Here is a 26,437-nt window from a genome sequence, read left to right on the forward strand (position 1 = left end):
GCGGCTACATCGCAGGAGGCGGAGAGACTGGGCATCACCTCGATCGGCTCGCATGAAGGCGAGAGTGAAGAGGTGCAGACGGCGGGTGATGCGTCGGCCGCTCGGACGGTCGCTAGTGATGCAGCCGAGGAGACCGCTCCATCGACTACGCAACCGGCCACTCGGCCCGAGGAAGTCGAGTATGCTGATGACGAACTCCCGTTGATTGGGCGTAAATGCCACCGAACGGGCACACCCACCCGCTCGGCCACCTCAGCTGTTCATGCGTCCGAGCAGACGGACGATCCTCCTCCATTGGCTCCAATGACTGTGGAAGCACTGTCTTCTGATCGAACCCTATCTCAAGGAGATTGGCCTTCCGACCACGTCGCGGCTCGTCCTCTCAGCTCGCTCCCTCCGGCTCCAAGGGTAATCAAGTGATCTTTAATTCGCTCTGAGCCGGTCGGACAATCTTCTGCCCCTTCCGCGTCCGCTCAGTCTACTCCGGGCCGGCGCAGAACTATCAAAGTCTTGCTCCACCTACTGACAGAGGAATATCTGCAAGCGGCCGAACAGCCGACGAACCTCGAACACTTAATAACCGTCCGGGGACCCTTTGCAAAAGTCTGGGAGGACGCCCGAGCGTGCGTGGATGTGATGCCCCCTGGGTTGCTCGGCAACAGCTATTTGCAACAAACCACCGGGGTAACTTTTATTCTAAGCCTTCATTTCTTCTCCTCCGTTCGGTACTGACTGCTTTTCTTTTGACCGTATTGCAGCATTGGGTGGAAAGTATAGAGGTATGCCACCGCTTAGCGTTCCTTAAAGAGGAGTTTAAAAAGCTCAAAATTTCTGGTGGGGCTCTCCTTCAAGGCCCTTCTTACGCCGAGCTGAAGGCCGATCTGGATAAGACTAATAAATTGCTAGGGGTCGAGCGGCACAAATCTTCGGGCTTGCAAACTATGGTGGACCGGCTCGAGACTCAGGTCAAGACATACGACAAGAAGATCACTTTGGCCACCAACAGGAAGAATCAAGCCATCACCGACCTGGAGACGAAGAATGCTGAGGCCCGGGCGCTTGAGGTAAAAGTCGACGAGTTGACCGACCTGCTCACTGCCGAGAAGAATGGTCGTTCGGCGGAGGTGGCCGATCTTCAGAGTGATCTGAAGACCTTGCAAGATGCACTAGAAGCCTCCCGAGCCGCCTTTAAAGAATATCAGGAGGTTGAACCCGGTCGAGTCGCGGTCATGCAGCAAAATTACATCCGCTCGGAGAAATTTGTTGAAAAAGCCTGCGCTCGGCTCGTCCATGCGTTCGAGTTGGCCATCACCGCCACGACTGACTATCTGAAGACAAAGGGTCGACTGCCTGAAGACTTCACTATTCCCGTCCGCGATCATGCTGACCTTCTGACCACAATTCCGGACGAGATTTTTAATTATTTAGAGAGAAGTCGTGGATGTATATTGGTCGTTCAGCCTATTTCACTTTTTGTACTCGCCGTTCGGCTAATTTTGATCAATGAACCTTCTATGGCCTTTCCTTGGTTGCTCGTCCAACCACCGTGTGTATTCGAGCGAGCTGTCTGACTCGTGTGAGTCTCTGTCTCTCGATCTTCGAATTACCGCTCAACAGTCGAGTACAAGACCATTCCGGGACCGCCTTAATGTTCGTTTTGTCTCGGAGATGGCTATTTCCATAGGGTCATCTTCTGATACCATAGCTCGTCTTTGCAGCCAATCATACTCGTGACAAAATTGTTGGTATTCTTCAAGACTTTCATCAAATGTTTGTTTGTCCTTTGGGGCTGGTTCTGTCGTTGTTTGATGGCATGAGAGCATGTATTCTATATATTCACGGTCATCAATGTAGTCTGGTGAGGGGGCTACGTAGAACTCATAAGGTTCAGTTGTTTCTTCACCATCATGACAGTACGCACATCTAGGGCATTCAGGATGACTTTCTTCTTTTGTGCATACTTTTGGTGGGGGGGGCTTCAGAGGGGTATGCTAGATTTGTAGTGAAGCCAAACCCTTGCGTTCCTCTTTCTGTAGGTTCCAAACAAGTTACTTCCACCACATCTGATGTTGTTATTTTTTCCAGAATAATTTGAGCAATACATTCATGTTTTTGAAGGTAAGCATACTTATTAATAATATTGTAAGCAATAATTTTTACCTCCCCTCGATAGTCTTCATCAATAACTCCTCCCATGATAATAAGGCCTCGTAAGGCAGCGCTAGATCTTGGTGCTATTCTAGCATAAGTTCCTTTTGGAATCTGGATGCAAATGCCGGTGGTTAAGAGGCTCTTGTCCCTTTTAGGGACAAATTGTTCTCTGTTAATAGGTAGATCATAACCAACGGATCCTTCAGTCTTTCTTTGGGGAAGTAATGTTGTCTTGCTAGTTCTTCTAACTTGTAATACGTCTGGATCTTGAAGAAGGACATCAATGATTTGATGTTGAACTTCTTGCTCATCAGAAAAATTTTCTTCATCCCTTTGATTATAGTGTGGTGGGTTTGCTGTAATTGCTGCCTGATAACTATCAAAATGTATTGAGACACGTCCATCTAGCAGGTTCCGAGTGTTTACTTCTGTTAGTTGCATAGGAATGTTGATGCCGGATTGGTGAATAATCCAGTTTTGCCCTTGTACTTCTCTGGTGTTATATCTCCTGCCTGGTAAGGCTCTAACTCCATGAGTAAACAAGTAGTCCACCACATTCTGTATTTCATAGGCGAACCCAACATTTGGGGTGTTGGATAGCCGCCCAACCATTCCTCTAGTGACTAGAATATTGGCCTCGCCTTTCTGCCAGCCTTCATAACCCCTGGCTAGGATATAAATTTGTATATTTTTATAGAAATCTGAAATAGTTAGCATGTTGTCAGGTACCACATATACTAGCTGGCTCCCTTGTGTGAGGTCTACTTCCATAGTGGCGAAGATAGCTTGGTCTCCTTGCCACCTGTTATCTCGAAAGACAATTAATAGAAGTGTACCTTCCTCTTGTCTATGGAGTATTTGAACTCTGACTTGAATGATTCCCATATGGATAAATCGCATCCCGCTCCTTTGAAGTTGCATAAAGCTTTCTGGTTGAATAAGTGCTCGATCAACCTGGTTTGTGGTGACCAGGATGGCTTCCTCTGATCGATGCATATAAACTCGGTGATGGGCATCATCTCTTCGCGAGTGATATAGTACCTCAGCTGGTACTATTGATGCTCTCTCTTACATAGATAACCTTAGTTGTACTTGTGGATCAAGTTGCTGCTCTAAAGACTGGTTAAAAGGTTCTTGGCCAGTGATGCTTCTGGTAATTCTCTGGAGTCTTCTTTGAGCATTGTATCTACGCCTCTGTCCTTGCCTGTATTCCCTTACTTGGTCCTCAAACAGTGGGTGCTCCTCTGTTTCTGTTCTTCTGGTGAGAGTTGTTACAGGAGGATTTTGCAACCTTGTTCTGGTTGCCATTACTTATTTTTCTCCCTGGCTTTTTCTTCTTTAAACAGGGTAAATGGGTCCGAGAACACTCGGAGTTTTCCTTTTTGCTCTTTTGGTTTTTCTTGTATTTTGAGACTCTTGATTTTTTCAGTTAAATTGTCAATAATTGTTTCTGGCAAATAGGGTGTTCCGGATTTTTGGACTATGGCTTCAAGCTTCTTTAGTCGTTCATCAAGAGTTTCTAACTTCTCAAGAATGGTTACTAATAGCTGAATCGGAGTGTTTGATTGCTTAATAGTAGTTATAGAGCTACTAATAGCTCCTTTATATTCAGCTGGTCGACAAAAGCCTAAAGAAGGTGCTTTTCTACTATCACCATTGTCAAATTTGCTAGAGTTTTGACCAACTTCTTATTTTCTTCTATGAGAACTTATATTTCCTCTTGAATTTGTTTGAAGTTTTTTAAGTGGATTCTATAAGACAAGCAAACTCGGTCGTAAATTACTGAAAGATTATGAGCTAGTTCTTCTTGGGTTGGCTTCTTATTGGTTTTTGCTAAATCAAGGTACTCAAGGTTCGAGATTTTGTATACCATTCCTGAATCCGTTCCTCCCATTGTCTAGACATAGACACAATTATAACCTCTTTTCCTTTTCTATCTTTTATAATCCTATTGCTTACGGCTTAGAGGGTTCTAGAGGCTTTCATGCTCACATAGGTGTGTCCTTGGACTAGAGTGGCTTCCCGAGCCTTTGTTGCCAAGTTATGACCTATTCTTTTGCATTCCACCCGTTGTTCCCCGGTCGCCTTATCACAATAAAATTACAAACCCTAGTTTTAAGGAAAATTAGTTAATAAGACACTATATCAGTTCATGTTTTCGCGATAACTGATCAACAGTTGCAATTCGCTAGACATGCCTTCAGACGTTGCTATAACTGATCAACAGTTGCAATTCGCTAAGCCTGAATTTTAAAGAAAGATATCCGTTATTGTGTTTAAGAGGAATTTCAGGAGGTGATACCTAACTCAGAGACCTGTCCCCTAAGTAAGTACCTTGTTATAAAACTTATTTAGCCATAAAACTAGCTCTGATACCAAAAAGGTGTGGAAACGTCTTTTAATCAAAAGTCTCACAGATAATGTATACAAGAACTAGAAATAATATACAGGACTGGGACTTAAGATTAAGAACTGAAATAAGAAACTTAAAAGTTTAGGTGTTTCTCAAAGTAAGACTTGTAGCAAGATGTGCTGCGTGTCTTGCATTTGAGAGAGTCATGGGTTTTATAGAGTTTCATCGGTGAACTGGGTGCGCATTGGGCCCCATCATCATTCAGCCGATTCTTATCTCTTGTACCCATTACAGATTTGTACAGACTCTAAAGTAGATGCTCTACCATTATTGCTTGCTTTACAGGACAGACTGACTCAGCACTTTTATCTTTTTGGACAAATGGACGGCTCCCCGGGGCTCAATCCATTATCCTCCAATGGACACAACGATGAATCCCGTCGGATATCCCCCAACAAACAGGGCAAAGACAGAACCTGTTAGTATTGTTCCCCTAGTTGAACCAGGAAAAGGGAAGCATTTCAAAAGCAGGGATACATCTAAATGGTGGAATCTACCGTCAGCACACCAACAGACTGGCGCCATCTTAACCCTGCCTACGCAGCTTGGTAAAGTAGAAGATGTATTTTTAAGATGAGAAGGCATTACTAAAAATATGGTTGTTTTGCAGAATTTCACAGACAACCAGGACAAGGCTGATTTTATTGAAAATCTTTTAGGAGAAGCAAAAAGACTGACCTGGATTCAATGGCGGATGGCCTACCCAGAAGAATATCAAGAATTGGTAAATTCGGCTGAAGGATGAAATGGTACCCAAAACATACTTTCTCAAATAAGAAGGGTATTTATTTTAGAAGATCCTTTTCAAGGTTCTACAAATATGCAAGACAATGCCTATAGGGACCTTGAAAGAATATCATGCTCCCATATTAAAGATATTCTTCCATTTATGAATGATTATATGAATTTAGCTGCAAAAACTGAAAGGCTATTTACTGGTTCAGAATTATCTGAGAAATTCTGGCTAAAATTACCAGATGACCTTGGCAGAAGAATTAAAGCTGCATTTGAAGAAAAATATCAAGGAAATACAATAGGAGTCCACCCAAGGGTCCTTTTTGCATACAAATACCTGGAGGAAGAATGCAAGCGAGCGGCCTTCAATAGGTCATTAAAAGACCTATCCTTCTGTAATCAAATACCTATACCAGGATATTACCAAAAGAAAGGAAAGTTCGGAGCAAGAAGATCCACCACTTATAAGTGGAAGCCTCATAACTCTCATGCCAGAATCGAGAAGAAGAAACACCTTCTAAGAAACAAAAAATGCAAGTGCTTTCTATGTGGAGAAGAAGGTCATTTTGTAAGAGACTGCCCCAAAGAATATTGAAACACAAAATGGGTGGCTATGTTTGAAGGCCTTGAGCTTCCAGAAAACTATGAAATAATGTCTGCCCAAGAAGGGGATGAACCTTCTGACGCAATCTATAGCATATCTGAAGGTGAAGATCACCAAGTACTTATGAATCTCAATGAATCTCTATTTGTATTTATAGAGGAGAAAAATTGTTATATGATTGGAAAAGAAAGTGGATGGCAACTCATGGTACGGGTCACCAAAACCCAACACGACTGCAACCACATATGGATGATCAATGATGAAATCTCATACCCATATGAAAGATGTTACTGCTGCAAAAGAATGGATGGCAATCCAAAAACACTTTATCCTCTAATGGATTGAGCCCCGGGGAGCCGTCCATTTGTCCAAAAGGATAAAAGTGCTGAGTTAGTCTGTCCTGTAAAATAAGCAATAATGGTAGAACATCTACTTTAGAGTCTGTACAAATCTGTAATGGGTACAAGAGATAAGAATCGGCTGAATGATGATGGGACCCAATGCGCACCCAGTTCACCGATGAAACTCTATAAAACCCATGACTCTCTCAAATGCAAGACACGCAGTCCTGTATATTAAGTTGCAATTCGCTAGACAAGTCTTACTTTGAGAAACACCTAAGCTTGTAAGTTTCTTATTTCAATTCTTAATCTTAAGTTCCAGTCCTGTATATTATTTCTAGTTCTTGTATACATTATCTGTGAGACTTTTGATTAAAAGACGTTTCCGCACCTTTTTGGTATCAGAGCTAATTTTATGGTTAAATAAGTTTTATAACAAGGTACTTAGGGGACAGGTCTCTGAGTTAGGTATCACCTCCTGAAATTCCTGAAATTCCTCTTAAACATAATAACGGATATCTTTCTTTAAAATTCAGGCTTAGCGAATTGCAACTGTTGATCAGTTATAGCAACGTCTGAAGACATGTCTAGCGAATTGCAACTGTTGATCAATTATAGCGAAACATGAACTGATATAGTGTCTTATTAACTAATTTTCCTTAAAACTAAGGTTTGTAATTTTATTGTGATAAGGCGACCGGGGAACAACGGGTGGAATGCAAAAGAATAGGTCCTAACTTGGCAACAAAGGCTCGGGAAGCTGCTCTAGTCCAAGGGCACACCTATGTGAGCATGAAAGCCTCTAGAACCCTCTAAGCCATAAGCAATAGGATTATAAAAGATAGAAAAGAAAAAGAGGTTATAATTGTGTCTATGTCTAGACAATGGGAGAAACGAATTCAAGAATGGTATACAAAATCTCATACCTCGAACCCACCTCGATCGGCTCGCATGAAGGCGAGAGTGAAGAAGTGCAGACGGCGGGTGATGCGTCTGCCGCTCGGACGGTCGCTAGTGATGCAGCCAAGGAGACCGCTCCATCGACTACGCAACCGGCCACTCGGCCCGAGGAAGTCGAGTCTGCTGATGACGAACTCCCGTTGATTGGGCGTAAATGCCGCCGAACGGGCACACCCACCCGCTCGGCCACCTCAGCTGTTCATGCGTCCGAGCAGACGGACGATCCTCCTCCATTGGCTGCAACGACTGTTGAAGCACTGTCTTCTGATCGAACCCTATCTCAAGGAGATTGGCCTTCCGACCACGTCGCGGCTCGTCCTCTCAGCTCGCTCCCTCCGGCTCTAAGGGTAATCAAGCGATCTCTAATTCGCTTTGAGCCGGTCGGACAATCTTCTGTCCTTCCGCATCCACTCAGTCTACTCCGGGCCAGCGCAGAACTATCAAAGTCTTGCTCCACTTACTGACAGAGGAATATCTGCAAGCGGCCGAACAGCGGACAAGCCCCGAACACTTAATAATCGTCTGGGGACCCCTTGCAAAAGTCTGGGAGGACGCCCGAGCGCGCGTGGGTGTGATGCCCCTTGGGTTGCTCGGCAACAACTATTTGCAACAAACCACCGGGGTAACTTTTATTCTAAGCTTTCATTTCTTCTCCTCCGTTCGGTACTGACTGCCTTTCTTTTCACCGTATTGCAGCATTGGGTGGAAAGTATAGCGGTATGCCACCGCTTAGCGTTCCTTAAAGAGGAGTTTAAAAATCTCAAGATTTCTGGTGGGGCTCCCCTTCAAGGCCCTTCTTACACCGAGCTGAGGACCGATCTGGATAAGACTAATAAATTGCTAGGGGTCAAGCGGCACAAATCTTCGGGCTTGCAAACTATGGTGGACCGGCTCGAGACTCAGGTCAAGACATACGACAAGAATATCACTTTGGCCACCAACAGGAAGAATCAGGTCATCACCGACCTGGAGACGAAGAATGCTGAGGCCCGGGCGCTTGACGTAAAAGTCAATGAGTTGACCGACCTGCTCATTGCCGAGAAGAATGTCCATTCGGCGGAGGTAGCCGGTCCTCAGAGTGATCTGAAGACCTTGCAAGATGGACTGGAGGCCTCCCGAGCCGCCTTCAAAGAATATCAGGAGGTTGAACCCGGTCGAGTCGCGGTCATGCAGCAGAATTACATCCGCTCGGAGAAATTTGTTGAAAAAGCCTGCGCTCGGCTCCAGCACTAAAGCCAATCCTAGATGCAATGGTTGTTATTATTGCTGCAGTGATGAAGACTATGCCGCGGAATATGATGAATATGTAGCTGCTCGTCCTCCACCTGAGAAGAAAATACTTCAAAAAGACCAAAAATTAAAGCAGAAAGAGGTTATTTCACCTTTAGCCATTAAATCTTTTCCTGAAGAAAAGTTATTAGCTATGCAGAAGGAGGCAAGGAAATATGCAGTGGAACAGCATAAATTTTATGAAGAAGAAGCCTACCTTAATCTGCTAGATGGTTTTCCATCAATTGAACGAAGTTTTGCTATTACAACTAGACAACTACGAAGTTCCAGAGAATACAGGCGACAGTTACAAGCTGAACTTGATTCCCTACCTCAATCAAAAACATCCTCACAAGATTCATCTTCCAATCCTACACAATTTCTGTGTATGATCACAAATAGTGATACTGACAATGATGATGATTACCTTATCTAGCTTTGCAGGATATACCTAAATATCCCACTTCAGATGACGAATTCGTTAATCCGTTCGCGGAAGCTGGTGGGAATCATGAACATAATCAAGAACATATATTTGCAGCAACAACTTCTGTTGGAACAACCTCTGGTGGTATTTCTTCTGAAATCACAAAAGAATGGGTTACAGATTATCCAAGACTACAGTAGTTGCAGGAACAGATTTATTCTCAAGAAGCATCTTCTTACAGGTCACCTGCTGATATTACAATGAATCCTGTTGGGTATCCTCCCAACAGACCTTTAAAGGAGGAACCGGTAAGCATGACCACCCCCTCAGTCAAAAATAAATTCAAAAGAAAAGATGATTCGGAGTGGTGGAATTTGCCATCAGCTCAACAACAAACTGGGGCTATTCTTACACTTCCTACCCAATTGCATCGAATAGAAGATGTGTTTCTAAGATGGGAAGCCATAACTAAGAATGTGGTAGCTCTGCAAAATTTCACAGATCCCCTAGACAAGGCTGAATATATTGAGAACTTGCTAGGAGAAACAGAAAGACTAACTTGGATTCAATGGCGAATGACCTATCCCAATGAATACCAAGAGTTAGTCAATGCTAGTGACGGAAGAAATGGCACTCAAAATATTATTTCTCAAATACGACAAGTATTCTTGTTAGAAGATTCATTCCAAGAATCTACAGACATGCAGGATAAAGCTTATAGAGATCTAGAAAGACTAACTTGTCCACATGTAAAAGATTTAATTCCTTTCCTAACGGATTATATGAATCTTGCTGCAAAGACAGGGAGACTTTTTACTGGACCAGAATTATCGGGAAAATTTTGGCTAAAGCTTCCTGGAGAATTGGGGCGCAGAATAAAAGCAGCGTTCGAGGAAAAATATCAAGGAAATACCACAGGGGTACATCCTAGGGTAATCTTTACTTATAAATACCTCGAGAAAGAATGCAAAAAGGCTGCCTTCAGTAGATCCCTAAAGGATCTATCATTCTGTAGTCAAATGCCTATTCCTGGATACTACAAGGATCCAAAGAAGAAATACGGGCTTAGAAGATCTACAACATACAAAGGCAAGCCCCACCAAACTCATGCAAGAGTGGAAAAGAAGAAACATTTACTCCGCAACAAGAAATGCAAATGCTTCCTGTGTGACGAGGAAGGTCATTTTGCCCGAGACTGCCCTAAAGAATACAAGAATACAAAAAGGGTAGCTCTGTTTGAAGGACTTGAAATACCTGATGATTATGAAATCTTATCTGTACAAGAAGGAGATGAGCCATCAGATGCTATCTTTAGCATATCAGAAGGAGAAGACCATCAGGTGAACACCATCCTTAACCAAGAATTCCTATTTGTCTTTATCAAAAGCACAGCATGACTGCAATCATATATGGGAAATCAACGGAGAAATAGCACCTCCTCATTTAAAATGTACATGCTGCAAAAGGGAGACAATGCAGAAGCATCGTATTCATTGCAGTACGTGCCATATAACTTCATGTGGTATGTGCATGAGAAACTATTTTGATATGAGCATACCCATAGAAAGGTCAGTACCAATTCCTTTTTCCCCTACTACATTGATTCAAGAACAACAAAACTATATTTCATGGTCAGTAGCAGAAATTGAAAGGTTAAAGCAAGAGGCCACAAGTGCTAAAGCACTAGCAGAACTCCAGATAGAATCCTTGAAGAAAGAATTTTCTGCTAAACAAGAAGAAATGGTGAGAGCTCATCAAGCTGATAAATTGGAAGTTGACACGGAGAATGAAGAACTTCAACTCAAAATTGACCTCCTGGAATTGAAAAATAGAGATCTTAAGAAGAGACTGGGAAATCCAGAAAAAGAACCTGTTCCCCCTGAAGATGAAGAATTCTATGAAGAAGACTTACATGTCTTAATTGACTCAGGAAAGGAGAAGGTTTTCTCTATAGAAGAGGCAAGGCAACCAAAACCTAAAACAAATGGCCTCTTCAATTTAATTGTAGAACTCTCCATACCTGGGATAGACAGTTTCAAAGTAAATGTTATTCTTGACACAGGCGCTACCACCTGCTGTATAGATCAGGTATCAATACCTCCCCTTGCAATTGAAGATAACACTTTTGTTGTCAATTTCAGCGGCATTAATTCAAAAACAACAGCTAATAAGAAGCTGAAATATGGCAATATGAAGATTGGGGATCATCAATTCAGGATACCTTACACCTACGCATTCCCCCTTACATTGGGAAGCAATATTACTATGATTCTTGGTTGTAATTTTATACGTGCTATGCATGGAGGAGTGCGAATAGAAGGCAATGAGGTAACATTTTACAAAAATGTTACTACCATTCATACTCAACAAGTTATACCTGCAGCTCATATTATTGAAGAATTAGAGCTGGACGAAGAAGAATACAATCAAATTCAGGAACAAGTGTGTATATGGCAACCAAGTCAGTATCTACAAGATCTAATTTCCGACTTAACCAATACTGGTTACATTGGGGACAACCCAATGAAATTCTGAGTCTAATCTAGTGACTTGCAAGTTGGATATTAAAAATCCAGACCTAACTATTGAGGATAGATCGCTTAAACATGTAACCCCTCAGATGCAAAACTCTTTTCGAAGGCATATTAAATCTTTACTTGACCTCAAGGTTATCAGACCAAGCAACAGTCGCCACAGGACTACTGCAATAATAGTATATTCTGGCACAACTGTAGATCCAAAGACAGGAAAGGAGACTAAAGGTAAAGAACGAATGGTCTTTAATTACAAAAGGCTTAATGACAATACCCATAAAGAGCAATACATCCTTCCTGGAATTAATACAATAATACATAGAGTAGGAAGAAGCAAGATTTTCTCAAAGTTTGACCTTAAAAGCGGCTTCCACCAAGTAGCTATGGACCCTGATTCTGTGCCATGGACAACCTTCTGGGTACCAGATGGCCTTTTTGAATGGCTTGTGATGCCTTTCGGTCTCAAGAACGCACCAGCAATCTTCCAACGCAAGATGGATAACTGCTTCAAAGGTACTGAAAAATTTATAGCAGTTTATATTGATGATATATTAGTCTTTTCAGAAAATAAAGAAGAGCATCGTGAACATCTAAAGGTTCTTCTAAAGATCTGCAAGCAAAATGGGTTGATATTAAGCCCAACAAAAATGAAGATTGGCAGCCCAACAATAGAATTTTTGGGAGTAACTATTGGGCATTCAAAAATCAAACTACAGCCTCATATAATCTCAAAAGTAGCTGATTTTAATAATCAAGATCTCCAGACTACCAAGGGATTACGATCTTGGCTTGGAATTCTCAATTATGCTCGTTCTTATATCCCTAATCTGGGAAAAATACTTGGTCCCTTATACTCAAAGATATCTCCAAATGGAGAAAAGCGGATGAATACCCAGGATTGGGCATTAGTAGATAAAGTCAAATCTATGGTCAAGGCACTTCCAGACTTAGCAATACCCCCAGCAAATTGCTTTGTTATCATTGAATCTGATGGGTGTATGGAAGAATGGGGAGGAGTCCTGAAGTGGAAACCACAAAAGTTTGATCCAAAATCCTCAGAGTTAATATGTGCCTATGCAAGTGCCAAGTTCTCCCCTCTGAAATCCACTATAGATGCTGAAATTCATGCCATAATGAATTGCATGAATAGCTTCAAGATATATTATCTTGATAAGGAGGAGCTTCTCATCCGAACAGATTGTCAAGCAATCATAAGCTTTTTCAACAAAACTGCACAAAATAAACCCTCCCGCATTCGCTGGATGGCCTTTACAGATTTTATAACTGGTTTAGGCATCACTGTACAATTCTAGCATATAGACGGTAAGGATAACCACTTGGCTGACGCTTTATCAAGGCTTGTCTGTTTTATTATAGGTCCATGGAGCCCGTCCGACGAAGATACAACAATTCTAGCTCACTTCGAGGAAACAATGGAGCAGCTGGAGAGCAGGCCTCATATTCAAGCCTCCCAACACCTTGCGGGCCTTATCCATTACTGGACCAGTACGAAGAACTCGCTGAAGGAATTGGGCCAAGCACCAACACCCCATATGAAAAAGACAAACGACAGCATATGGAGGACATCGAAGACACCGCAGCAAGGAATCTCCTCAATAGCTTGTGGGAATTCATGCTTATCATCAAAGCCAAAGAAAAGGACTTCGCCAGACGTTGCCAGGTCAAAAGAGGACTACACCTCTACTTCAAGGACGCTTTACCAGAAGTGATTCAGACTAAAGATGCATTATTGGACACCTTTATTCGCTTGCAAGGAATAGTCCAGAAAATAAAGGATACACCACCATAAGAAAGCAGAGCAATGGTGGGCCCTAAAAATCCAAAGAAATATTAGTGAATCTCTTCACATGGGTTGAGCCTCGGGGAACCGCCCATTTGTAAAGAGTATAGCTGTAAAGCATGCATACATCTCATCAAGTCATATCAAGAAGAGAAGATAAGGCTTTTGTGAGTGACGATGGGGCCCAATGAGCACCCGGTTCACAGCCTAATTTCTCTCATCTTGCTCTATATAAGCATCCTAGTTTCTCATTGCAGGACACACACCGCTTCACGGTACAAGTTCTACTTTGAGTTAAGCATCCAAGCATCTTAAGCATTTGTAAGTTTTTACTAGTTTCAAGTCCATTTTCTTGTAATTTAGTCCTGTACTTGTCTCTCTTGGTACATTATCTAAGTTATTTGAAAAGAAGACGTTTCCGCCCCATTATGGTATCCCTTGCCTTGTTACCAAGTTAGGACCTGTTCTTTTGCAATCCACCCGTCGTTCTCCGGTCGCCTTATTACAACAAATTCCTAAGTAATTTGTTTCCAGGGTTTGGTTGTTCGGACACTGTATTAGTTCATGTTTTCGCTATAACTGATCAACAGTTGCAATTCACTAGACATGCCTTAAGGATTTGTTATAACTGTTCAACAGTTGCAATTCACTTGCCCTAAAGTTTTAACTAAAAGATATCCTTTATTGCTTAAGGGAAAAAGTCTAAAGGAATTTTTACTGTTACCCAACCTCTCTCCTATTGAATACCTTGAAAAGGTTTTTACTCAACCATTGCCATAGCTAGCTCTGATACCATAATGGGACGGAAACGTCTTCTTTTCAAATAACTTAGATAATGTACCAAGAGAGACAAGTACAGGACAAAATTACAAGAAAAGGGACTTGAAACTAGTAAAAACTTACAAATGCTTAAGATGCTTGGATGCTTAACTCAAAGTAGAACTTGTACCGTGAAGCGGTGTGTGTCCTGCAATGAGAAACTAGGATGCTTATATAGAGCAAGATGAGAGAAATTAGGTTGTGAACCGGGTGCTCATTGGGCCCCATCGTCACTCACAAAAGCCTTATCTTCTCTTCTTGATATGACTTGATGAGATGTATGCATGCTTTACAGCTATACTCTTTACAAATGGGCGGCTCCCCGAGGCTCAACCCATGTGAAGAGATTCGCTAATATTTCTTTGGATTTTTAGGGCCCACCATTGCTCTGTTTTCTTATGGTGGTGTATCCTTTATTTTCTGGACTATTCCTTGCATGCAAATAAAGGTGTCCAATAATGCATCTTTAGTCTGAATTACTTCTAGTAAAGCGTCCTTGAAGTAGAGGTGTAGTCCTCTTTTGACCTGGCAACGTCTGGCGAAGTCCTTTTCTTTGACTTTGATGATAAGCATGAATTCCCACAAGCTATTGAGGAGATTCCTTGCTGATTCCTTGCTGCGGTGTCTTCGATGTCCTCCATATGCTGTCGTTTGCCTTTTTCATATGGGGTGTTGGTGCTTGGCCCAATTCCTTCAGCGAGTTCTTCGTACTGGTCCAGTAATGGATAAGGCCCGCAAGGTGCTGGGAGGCTTGAATATGAGGCCTGCTCTCCAGCTGCTCCATTGTTTCCTCGAAGTGAGATAGAATTGTTGTATCTTCGTCGGACGGGCTCCATGGACCTATAATAAAACAGACAAGCCTTGATAAAGCGTCAGCCAAGTGGTTATCCTTACCGTCTATATGCTGGAATTGTACAGTGATGCCTAAACCAGTTATAAAATCTGTAAAGGTCTTCTAGCGAATGCGGGAGGGTTTATTTTGTGCAGTTTTGTTGAAGAAGCTTATGATTGCTTGACAATCTGTTCGGATGAGAAGCTCCTCCTTATCAAGATAATATATCTTGAAGCAAATTCGATTATGTTTCATAATCAGAATATTCTAGAAGAATGGATTTCGCACGGCATGCATAGGCACATATTAACTCTGAGGATTTTGGATCAAACTTTTGTGGTTTCCACTTAAGGACTCCTCCCCATCCTTCCATACACCCATCAGATTCAATGATAACAAAGCAATTTGCTGGGGGTATTGCTAAGTCTGGAAGTGCCTTGACCATAGATTTGACTTTCTCTACTAATGCCCAATCCTGGGTATTCATCCGTTTTTCTCCATTCGGAGATATCTTTGAGTATAAGGGACCAAGTATTTTTCCCATATTAGGGATATAAGAACGGGCATAATTGAGAATTCCAAGCCAAGATCGTAATCCCTTGGTAGTCTGAAGATCTTGATTATTAAAATCAGTTACTTTTGAGATTATATGAGGCTGTAGTTTGATTTTTGAATGCCCAATAGTTGCTCCCAAAAATTCTATTGTTGGGCTGTCAATCTTCATTTTTGTTGGGCTTAATATCAGCCCATTTTGCTTGCAGAACTTTAGAAGAACCTTTAGATGCTCACGATGCTCTTCTTTATTTTCTGAAAAGACTAATATATCATCAATATAAACTGCTATAAATTTTTCAGTACCTTAGAAGCAGTTATCCATCTTGCGTTGGAAGATTGCTAGTGCGTTCTTGAGACCGAAAGGCATCACAAGCCATTCAAAAAGGTCATCTGGTACCCAGAAGGTTGTCCATGGCACAGAATCAGGGTCCATAGCTACTTGGTGGAAGCCGCTTTTAAGGTCAAACTTTGAGAAAATCTTGCTTCTTCCTACTCTATGTATTATTGTATTAATTCCAGGAAGGATGTATTGCTCTTTATGGGTATTGTCATTAAGCCTTTTGTAATTAAAGACCATTCGTTCTTTACCTTTAGTCTCCTTTCCTGTCTTTGGATCTACAGTTGTGCCAGAATATACTATTATTGCAGTAGTCCTGTGGCGACTGTTGCTTGGTCTGATAACCTTGAGGTCAAGGAAAGTTTTAATATGCCTTCGAAAATAGTCTTGCATCTGAGGGGTTACATGTTTAAGCGGCCTATCCTCAATAGTTAGGTCTGGATTTTTAATATCCAGCTTGCAAGTCACTAGATTAGACTCCTAGAATTTCATTGGGTTGTCCCCAATGTAACCAGTATTGGTTAAGTCAAAAATTAGATCTTGTAGATACTGACCTGGTTGCCATATACACACTTGTTCCTGAATTTGATTGTATTCTTCTTCGTCCAGCTCCAATTCTTCAATAATATGAGCTGCAGGTATAACTTGTTGAGTATGAATGGTAGTAACATTTTTGTAAAATGTTACCTCATTGCCTTCTATTCGCACTCCTCCATGCATAGCACGTATAAAATTGCAACCAAGAATCATAGTAATATTGCTTCCCAATGTAAGGGGGAATGCGTAGGTGTAAGGTATCCTGAATTGATGATCCCCAATCTTCATATTGTCATATTTCAGCTTCTTATTAGCTGTTGTTTTTGAATTAATGCCGCTGAAATTGACAACAAAAGTGTTATCTTCAATTGCAAGGGGAGGTATTGATACCTGGTCTATACAGCAGGTGGTAGCGCCTGTGTCAAGAATAGCATTTCCTTTGAAACTGTCTATCCCAGGTATGGAGAGTTCTACAATTAAATTGAAGAGGCCATTTGTTTTAGGTTTTGGTTGCCTTGCCTCTTCTATAGAGAAAACCTTCTCCTTTCCTGAGTCAATTAAGACATGTAAGTCTTCTTCATAGAATTCTTCATCTTCAGGGGGAACAGGTTCTTTTTCTGGATTTCCCAGTCTCTTCTTAAGATCTCAATTTTCCAATTCCATGAGGTCAATTTTGAGTTGAAGTTCTTCATTCTCCGTGTCAACTTCCAATTTATCAACTTGATGAGCTCTCACCATTTCTTCTTGTTTAGCAGAAAATTCTTTCTTCAAGGATTCTATCTGGAGTTCTGCTAGTGCTTTAGCACTTTTGGCCTCTTGCTTTAACCTTTCAATTTCTGCTACTGCCCATGTAATATAATTCTGCTGTTCTTGAATTAATGTAGTAGGAGAAAAAGGAACGGGAACTGACCTTTCCACAGGAATGCTCATATCAAAATAATTCCGGGTGCACATGCCACATGATGTTATCTTGCAAATACTGCAGTGCATACGATGTCTTTGCATGGTTTCTCTTTTGCAACATGTACATTTAAGATGGGGAGATGATATTTCCCCATTAATTTCCCATATATGGCTGCAGTCATGTTGTAGCTAGGTAATTTTTACCATTGGCTGCCATCCTTCTGTTTTTCCTATCATGTAGGAGTTTGTCTGTTCGATAAAGACAAATAGGAATTCTTGGTTAAGGATGGTGTTCACCTGATGGTCTTCTCCTTCTGATATGCTAAAGATAGCATCTGATGGCTCATCTCCTTCTTGTACAGATAAGATTTCATAATCATCAGGTATTTCAAGTCCTTCAAACAGAGCTACCCTTTTTGTATTCTTGTATTCTTTAGGGCAGTCTCGGGCAAAATGACCTTCCTCGCCACACAGGAAGCATTTGCATTTCTTGTTGCGGAGTAAATGTTTCTTCTTTTCCACTCTTGCATGAGTTTGGTGGGGCTTGCCTTTGTATGTTGTAGATCTTCTAAGCCCGTATTTCTTCTTTGGATCCTTGTAGTATCCAGGAATAAGCATTTGACTACAGAATGATAGATCTTTTAGGGATCTACTGAAGGCAGCCTTTTTGCATTCTTCCTCGAGGTATTTATAAGTAAAGATTACCCTAGGATGTACCCCTGTGGTATTTCCTTGATATTTTTCCTCGAACGCTGCTTTTATTCTGTGCCCCAATTCTCCAGGAAGCTTTAGCCAAAATTTTTCCGATAATTCTGGTTCAGTAAAAAGTCTCCCTGTCTTTGCAACAAGATTCATATAATCCGTTAGGAAAGGAATTAAATCTTTTACCTATGGACAAGTTAGTCTTTCTAGATCTCTATAAGTTTTATCCTGCATGTCTGTAGATCCTTGGAATGGATCTTCTAACAAGAATACTCGTCGTATTTGAGAAATAATATTTTGAGTGTCATTTCTTCCGTCACTAGCATTGACTAACTATTGGTATTCATTGGGATAGGTCATTCGCCATTGAATCCAAGTTAGTCTTTCTGTTTCTCCTAGCAAGTTCTCAATATATTCAGCCTTGTCTAGGGGATCTGTGAAATTTTGCAGAGCTACCACATTCTTAGTTATGACTTCCCATCTTAGAAACACATCTTCTATTCGATGCAATTGGGTAGGAAGTGTAAGAATAGCCCCAGTTTGTTGTTGAGCTGATGGCAAATTCCACCACTCCGAATCATCTTTTCTTTTGAATTTATTTTTGACTGAGGGGGTGGTCATGCTTACCGGTTCCTCCTTTAAAGGTCTGTTGGGAGGATATGTTAGTTAGAGCCCTAGAGCCAATCATTTGGTGATTGTATGGACTCATGTATATCATATTCTTGTATATATATTAAGGCATTTGATTTTTGGTTATTATGCTTATTTGTATTAGTGCCAAATAAAATAAGTATAGTAACGTCCTTGAGTAGAAGGTTCTTACCTATATCAATCGATTGGTTGAATCGATAGTGAGATGATATAGGGAACACTACTCTAAAATCATTCCTAGTCGAGTATTAACATTCAGGGATGATGTTAATACAATAAGACTATCATGTAGGTCAGCTCAATGACTTGATCTCACAAGTCATGGATATAGAGATATCAAGCTGACACATGGGTATATACTGAATGACCCGCCATGAGAAAGTATCATGGATCGTTATATGAGTGTCATATACTTTCTCATGTGGCTATTAGTATGACTATTAGTCCTTGGACCTGAAATCACCATGGATCCCTACATAAGGAGTTATGTACTTTAGTTTCGTCAAACGTCACCCGTAACTGGGTGAACTATAAAGGCGATTACTGGGTATGTAACGAATTATGCAGAGGGATGTGAGTGATGTAGATGGGATCTATCCCTCCCATATGACGGGAGCGACATCGCTATTCTTGATGGAGTGAGACCACTAAGTGCATGACCATGCCCAAATGAGTCAACATTAGATGTTGAGCTCATTTGATCGAGTGAGTCTACTTGGAGTTCAAGATTTAGATTGATTAGAGGATGACACGGTCTATGCCTCACATTGATCAATCTAGATGTCAAGGATAGAATGACATTTGTCACATATTGTGAGGAGTCACAAGGTGATATTGGATCTCAACATTTCTTGTAACTTGGGTAGCAATGATGTATTGCTAGATGTCGCTCATTGCTTATGTTTCTAAAATAGTTTAGAAACATTGCCAACGTTGTAAGAACCTATAGGGTCACACACTAAGGACAATTAGATGGAGATTTGGTTCATATGATGAACCAAGAGGATTAGATTCATTTGATGAATCATATTGGATTAAGAGTAATCCAAATTGGGCTAATTGAGTTGGACTCAAGTTGATTCATGTATTCAATGAGTCTAATTTAGATTATGACTCATTAAATCAACTTAATTTAATGAATTAGATTCATTATATTAAGTTGGCTTGAATCATATGGTTGGATTAGATCAACCATGAGAGAGATTTGATCAAGTTTGACTTGATTTGAGAGGAAGAGAAAAAGTCATGTTTGACTTGACTTTTTGCCACATCACTAGTGAGTTGGCAAGATGTGGACCAATAGGATTGCTCCACATCATCAATGTGTGCCACCTCATGGAGGTTACAAGCCTCCATAGCATTTAATGTGGCCGACCCACATTAAATGAGGAGGTTACACTTGTTGCCATGTCATTTAGTGAGGTGGCAAGATGTGGACCAATAGTGTTGATCCACATTATCCTAGAGTGTCACCTCATGGGGGTTACAACTCTTAATGGTCTCCACATTAATTGGAATTAATGTGGGGGGGGTTACACCTCCTAGAGTGGCCGGCCACTTGATGGCTAAGGGGTTTTTTGAATTTCCTTTCATTGATTCAATCACTCTTCTTCTCCCTTGGGTGCTCTATCTTCTCCTTCTCCCATTCCTTGGCCGAACACTCCATTGGTGCTAGCACACCTTGTGTTTTGGTCATCTCCTTCTACTTGTGTCCGTGTGGATACATATAGAGGTTGTCTACTTTGACAACTAGAGATCCGGCGACATCTTGGACAAGCCGGAACGCGAAGGGCTTCGCTACAAGGGTAATGATCTTAACTTTAGTGTAGATCTAAAGTTTTTACAAACTCGTACAAGAAAAGGTTTTCCGAAAATTTTGTTTGCGAATCTTTGCACTAGATCCATGGCTTTGGGTGACTCGGGGTTTCCGCGACGCGAAAAAACGGTTTTTGCGGCCCGAAGAACCCAACAGGATACCCAACAGGATTCATTGTAACATCAACAGGTGGCCTGTAAGAAGATGCTTCTTGAGAATAAATCTGTTCCTGCAACTGCTGTAGTCTTGGATAATCTGTAACTCATTCTTTTGTGATTTCAGAAGAAATACCACCAGAGGTTGTTCCAACAGAAGTTGTTGCTGCAAATATATGTTCTTGATTATGTTCATGATTCCCACCAGCTTCCGCAAACGGATTAACGAATTCGTCATCTGAAGTGGGATATTTAGGTATATCCTGCAAAGCTAGATACTGTAAGTAAGTAAGGTAATCATCATCATTGTCAGTATCACTATTTGTGATCATACACAGAAATTGTGTAGGATTGGAAGATGAATCTTGTGAGGATGTTTTTGATTGAGGTAGGGAATCAAGTTCAGCTTGTAACTGTCGCCAGTATTCTCTGGAACTTCGTAGTTGTCTAGTTGTAATAGCAAAACTTCGTTCCATTGATGGAAAACCATCTAGCAGATTAAGGTTGGCTTCTTCTTCATAAAATTTATGTTGTTCCACTGCATATTTCCTGGCCTCCTTCTGCATAGCTAATAACTTTTCTTCAGGAAAAGATTTAATGGCTAAAGGTGAAATAACCTCTTTCTGCTTTAATTTTTTGTCTTTTTGAAGTATTTTCTTCTCAGGTGGAGGACGAGCAGCTACATATTCATCATATTCCGCGGCATAGTCTTCATCACTGCAGCAATAATAACAACCATTGCATCTAGGATTGGCTTTAGTGCTGGAGCAAACCTGCCTTATTGTTGTAGAGCCGAATCCTGATATTCCTCTTGAAGTTAAACTTAGGACTTCAACCTCTCGTACACTTGGTGTGGCTATTCGCTCCAAGATGAGTTGAGCTATATACTCCTGTTTTTCCAGAAATATATCATCATTTGTTGTATTAAAAGCCATAATTTTTACCTCGCCTCTGTAGTCAGAATCTATGACGCCTCCCATGATAATGATACCTTGTAGTGCAGCACTTGATCTGGGGGCTATCCTGGCGTAGGTGTTTTGAGGAATTTGTATACAAATACCTGTTGATAATAAAGACATTTCTCTAGCAGGTATATCTTGTGCATGTGTAATAGAAATATCATACCCAGCTGCTCCTGGTGTTCGTTTAACAGGGAGCTTAGCTAGTGATGATATTCTTTTGACTAACAATTCTTCCTCAGGTCTTCTTTCCTGAATAAGTACTGAAATAATATGACCATTAAATTCTTCTTCATCTGACTGTACCTCCTCATCTCTGGAGTTAAACTTAGGAGGGGGTGCTGAGGTTGTAGCTTGGTAATTGTCAAATTGTAGGGAAACACTCCCATCAAGCATATTTCTTGTGTTGACTTCAGTGGGCTGCATTGGTATGTTGACTATTGATTGCCTTATAATTTAGTTATGCCCAAGGACATCTCTAGTGTTGTAGCTTCTTCCTGGAAGAGCTCTGACTCCATGACTAGCCAAATAATCAACCACATTCTGTACTTCATAGGCAAAACCGACATTAGGTGTATTAGATAGACGTCCTACCAATCCTCGAGTAACCAACAGATTGGCTTCACCATTTCTCCAGTTTTCATATCCCCTTGTAAGAATTGACACCTGTATATTTCTGTAAAAGTCAGAAATTGTAAGCATTGTGTCAGGGATAACGTACACTAATTGACTTCCATGAGTTAAGTCAATTTCCATAGTAGCAAAGATGGCTTGGTCTCATTGCCATCGATTATCTCTGAAGACAATTAAGGCCAGAGTTCCTTCTTCTTGACGATGTAGGATCTGCACTCGTACTTGTATTACTCCCATATGAAGAAAGCGCATCCCACTTCTTTGTAGTTGGGTATAACTTTCTGGTTGTATGAAAGCCCGATCTATCTGGTTGCTTGTAACCAACATAGCTTCTTCAGATCTGTGGACGTATACTCTGTGGTGTACACATCTCTTCTGGAGTGGTACAGGACTTCAGCTGGGACAATTGCAGCTCTCTCCTGCATGGAGAGTCTAAGCTGAGTCTGAGGGTCCAGTTGTTGTTCCAAGGAGTTGTTATAGGTTCCTCCTGTAAGCCTTCTAGCAACTCGTTGTATTGCCCTTCTAGCGTTGTAGCTTCGTCTCTGGTTCTGGCGATATTCTCTTACTTGGTCTTCAAATAAGGGTGCTCCTTCTGTTCTTGTTATGGTTGTAACAGGAGGGTCTTGATTTCGTAGCGCCATTACCTTTTTATTTTTGCTTGCTCCTCTTTCAGGATCTGGAAAGGATCTGTAAAAACCCTTAGCTTTCCTTTTGATTCTTTGGGTTTTTCTTGAATAGATAAAGCTTGAATTTTATTAGTTATGCTTTGGATCACAACTTCTGGAAGAGATTGTTGCTGTGGAGCTTCTCTTGCTTCAAGCTTCTTGATCCTTTCTTCTAAAGCTTCAAGTTTCTCAAGAATAGTTACGAGTAATTGAATCTGAGTATTAGCCTGCTTAATAAGAGCTATATTGCTACTAATGCCTCCTTTATATTCAGAAGGCCTGCAAAAGCCAAGCGCCGGAGCTTCAATTTCTTCTGTAGCCTGAAGTGCTTCTTTATATGAGCTTGTGGCTTTAGTGTTAATGTAGCTCATGAAGATACCCAATTTTCTACTTTATGTAGTAGGGTTTCTACCCTATCTATCTTTCTTTTCAATTCTTCTGACAGTTGTAAAGCTTGCTGTTCAATTAATTTTGGTTGCTCTGTTATTTTTATGATAAGGTCTTCCAACTGCTTCTTTGTTAATGGTTTGTTTTCAAGAATTTCCTTAGTAAGGTTTCTCAAGGCTCTACTAAGGTTCTGATTTTCGGCTTTTACTTCCTCTAGTTGTTCCTCTATTTGTTTGAAATTTTTGAGGTGCACTCTGCAAGAAAGACAAACTCTGTCGTAGATAACTGAAATGTTTTGAGGTGCTGTTAATTCTGCCGGTGGTTCCTTTTTACGGGCCGCTTGCGCCTCCTCCACGTTGATGTATTTGCTCGCCTTTTTTAACATATGGTCATAATCACGCGGTGGCTTCCTGATGAGCGAGAGGAAGAAGTCGTCATCCACCAGCCCCTGGGTGAAGGCGTGCATCATGGTCTCGGATGAGATTGCAGGAATATCCAGAGCGGCCTGATTGAATCGTTGGATGTAAGCTCGGAGAGCCTCTCTGGCCCCCTGCTTCATTGAGAACAGACTGACGCTAGTCTTTTGGTAACACCCGCTGCTCGTAAAAATGGTGGAGGAAAATCGTTCGAAAATCCTTGAAACTCCGAATTGATCCGTCCGACAGCATCCGAAACCAACGTTGTGCAGAGCCGGACAGGGTGGTGAGGAAGACCCTACATTTTACTCCGTCAGTGTATTGATGAAGAGTAGCGGCATTGTCGAACTTATCAAGGTGGTCGTCCGGGTTGGTTGTACCATTGTACTCTCTGATCGCTAGCGGAGCGTAATGCTTCAGGAGCGGGTCTTGTAGAATCGCCTCAAAGAACTGATGATTGATCCGATCGAGAGATGACTCGGTTCGAGGCACATTTCCTTTCCTAGCCTCCCGAACGGGCGCTTCATCGGATGATCCTTGGTTGGCTTGGGCCAACTCGGACAGAGTCTGGAACAGGGTCCGATGAAAGGGATTAGGGGCAGCGGGTGCCTGTCATGGTGTGTCGGTCTGCCCTCTATTCTGCGCCCACGTAGAAAATTGCTCCGGTCAATCTTCTAGTGCCGCTCGGCCCTCTGATGCTGAGGTGGCCTGCTGTGCCAACCGTTCGACATGAGCCTTTTGTTGTTGCTCCACTATCTTTGCTGCTCGCGCTTGGATGAGCGCGTTGAGCTCTTCTAGGGAGAGTGTCACGGCATGTTGACATCCAGCTTCTTCCATCGCCTCGGCTCCAGCTTCTTCCATCGCCTCGGCTCCGAATTCAGCTGCGTTCCCACAGACGGCGCCAATTTGATCCTGTCCGGGCGCTGAATCGATGGACGTTAGGAGCATGGTGCTCTCCACTGACTCCACGTAGACTCCGGGATGACGTGGTCTCCGGTGAACCTGCAACAGAATCGAGCCGGGAAGGGGATCCCGACAACGGCCCTCCGACACTCAAGTCAGGTGAGAGAAAATCGCGACAGCATAACGAGGCCAAGAGCTACAGTAGATGAGAATACATACCTCCGTCGAAAATTGAGGATTCTTATATAAGGCTCCCAGGAGGCGCGTGCACGCTCTTCGAGTCGTGCACGCTCCTCAAAGCATACCTTGAAATGGTCGTGTCAAAAAAGTAAACCTGACGCCATACCTCAACCGTCCGAGCATATCTCTGACATGACAATAGAAACTTCCCTTGTACGATTCTTTGTCCGATCCGACCACCAACCATACTGTTTGTCGACGACACATGTCTCGAGAAAAATATCACTGATTGTCCCCTTTGTTCTCTTCTGCTCATTTCGTCTGTTATTAGCCTGACCGGGAGAGATGTAGGGACTCACTATTGTTCGGGAGGAAACGTGTATTGGTCCGAGTGGGAAGGTCGCTCGACCACATACTCGGACGGGCCGCTCGGTGCCTCAACTTTCCTAGACGGACTCATGAGCGTCGAAAACCCGACCCGCGACCGAACTATTTCTGTACCGCATCGGGCGCGGTCTCGACCGATCGGCCACATCTTTAGGTTGACTTGATTTTGACCTCCACGTATCATTGACCGTACTACTGGATCAGTAATATTAATAAATTAAGGAAGAAAATTCTGATAAGAAAAAAAACAGTTTAAAAAAAAAAAACTTTAAAATAAAAATTATAAAATAAAATCGAAAAAAAATTATGGCGGCTGCCGCGACTCCAAAGAAGCTTACCCGAGGACACCTAAAATTTCTCTGGAGATTTTCATCTTTTTGACGGTCCCTTTGTACAACTCCTCGAGGCTGCACGGCAGCGGTTTCTCAATGGTGGCTGCCTTCTGCGGCACTTGAGAGCTCGTCGATGCACCCTTCCCAGCCGCGCCAAAGGTAGAACCGAAGATATCTTCATTAACCCTTGATCCGGTCCTGGTGCTACCGCCGCCGCCGCCGCTCATCCCACCAAACGGGCTGGAAAACCCGAAGTATTCTGCAAAAGCATCGTCGGAGCTCATGGGGTGGCCGCTGGAGATCCGGCCCTTGAGTCCCTTCTCGCCGTACTGGTAGTCGTAGACAGCCCGCTTTTGGGGATCGCTCAGGACCTATAACAGACAGGCAACAGCAAAAGCAAAGGATGAGATCGATCTTAAATCAGAAAGAGAAATCGAAGAGGGAGAGGCTGGGCCGATTGGTGCCTCATAAGCTTCCGAGGTCTGCTTGAACTTCGCCTCCGTTTGCCCCTATATGGCGGCGAGCTTGCGATAGGCTTTCTTGAGATCGTCGTCCTTAGCGTTCTTGCCCACCCCGAGTATCTTGTAGTAATCCACCCCCAACTCTCCGTCCGCTGCCTCTCCTCCCCTCTTGCTTGCTTGCTGCCCTCACCGGGGTAATCAGTGTGGCTACGATTGCTGCTGCTGTACCTTCGTCTCTTTTCCCCCATCACTTCGACCTCCAATAATGATCACGCGTCTTCTCACTTTCTTAGTCGCTAAGTCTTGCTTTTGCGTTGAATTTTTTTTTATCGACCGATAGATCCATTTTAATATAATATACATATAGTATATTTTTAAAAAGTTATTTGAAATACGTCTGACATAGTACGGTACACATTCCAGCTCAGGTTCGACTCAATTTATACACTGATTTAATTCGAACTCAAGTTCATTTGATCGAATTGAGCTTAAACTTGATATTTAATTATGGACTCCGACTCAAGTTGAAGCTCGATTTTTTTATTTTTTTAATAAATAAATTAATATGTTAT

At 42.1% G+C, this 26,437-nt stretch overlaps 1 protein-coding gene across 1 annotated transcript in view; it reads right to left on the bottom strand.

The window, feature by feature from the left end:
- The window catches only part of LOC122045706 (dnaJ homolog subfamily B member 13-like), a 39,026-nt gene extending 12,909 nt beyond the window's left edge, over positions 1-26,117 (bottom strand). Inside the window, exons 1-2 of the mRNA XM_042606041.1 lie at positions 25,869-26,117; positions 25,411-25,775 (exon numbers count right to left, since the gene is read on the bottom strand). Coding sequence (XP_042461975.1) covers positions 25,411-25,688 — 278 coding nt within the window. The 5' untranslated portion in view covers positions 25,689-25,775; positions 25,869-26,117. The remainder of the gene's footprint in view (positions 1-25,410; positions 25,776-25,868) is intronic.
- Positions 26,118-26,437: the final 320 nt, after the last annotated feature.

The sequence above is a fragment of the Zingiber officinale genome, chromosome 2B (genome assembly GCF_018446385.1).
Source record: "Zingiber officinale cultivar Zhangliang chromosome 2B, Zo_v1.1, whole genome shotgun sequence".
Classification (NCBI taxonomy): Eukaryota; Viridiplantae; Streptophyta; class Magnoliopsida; order Zingiberales; family Zingiberaceae; genus Zingiber; species Zingiber officinale.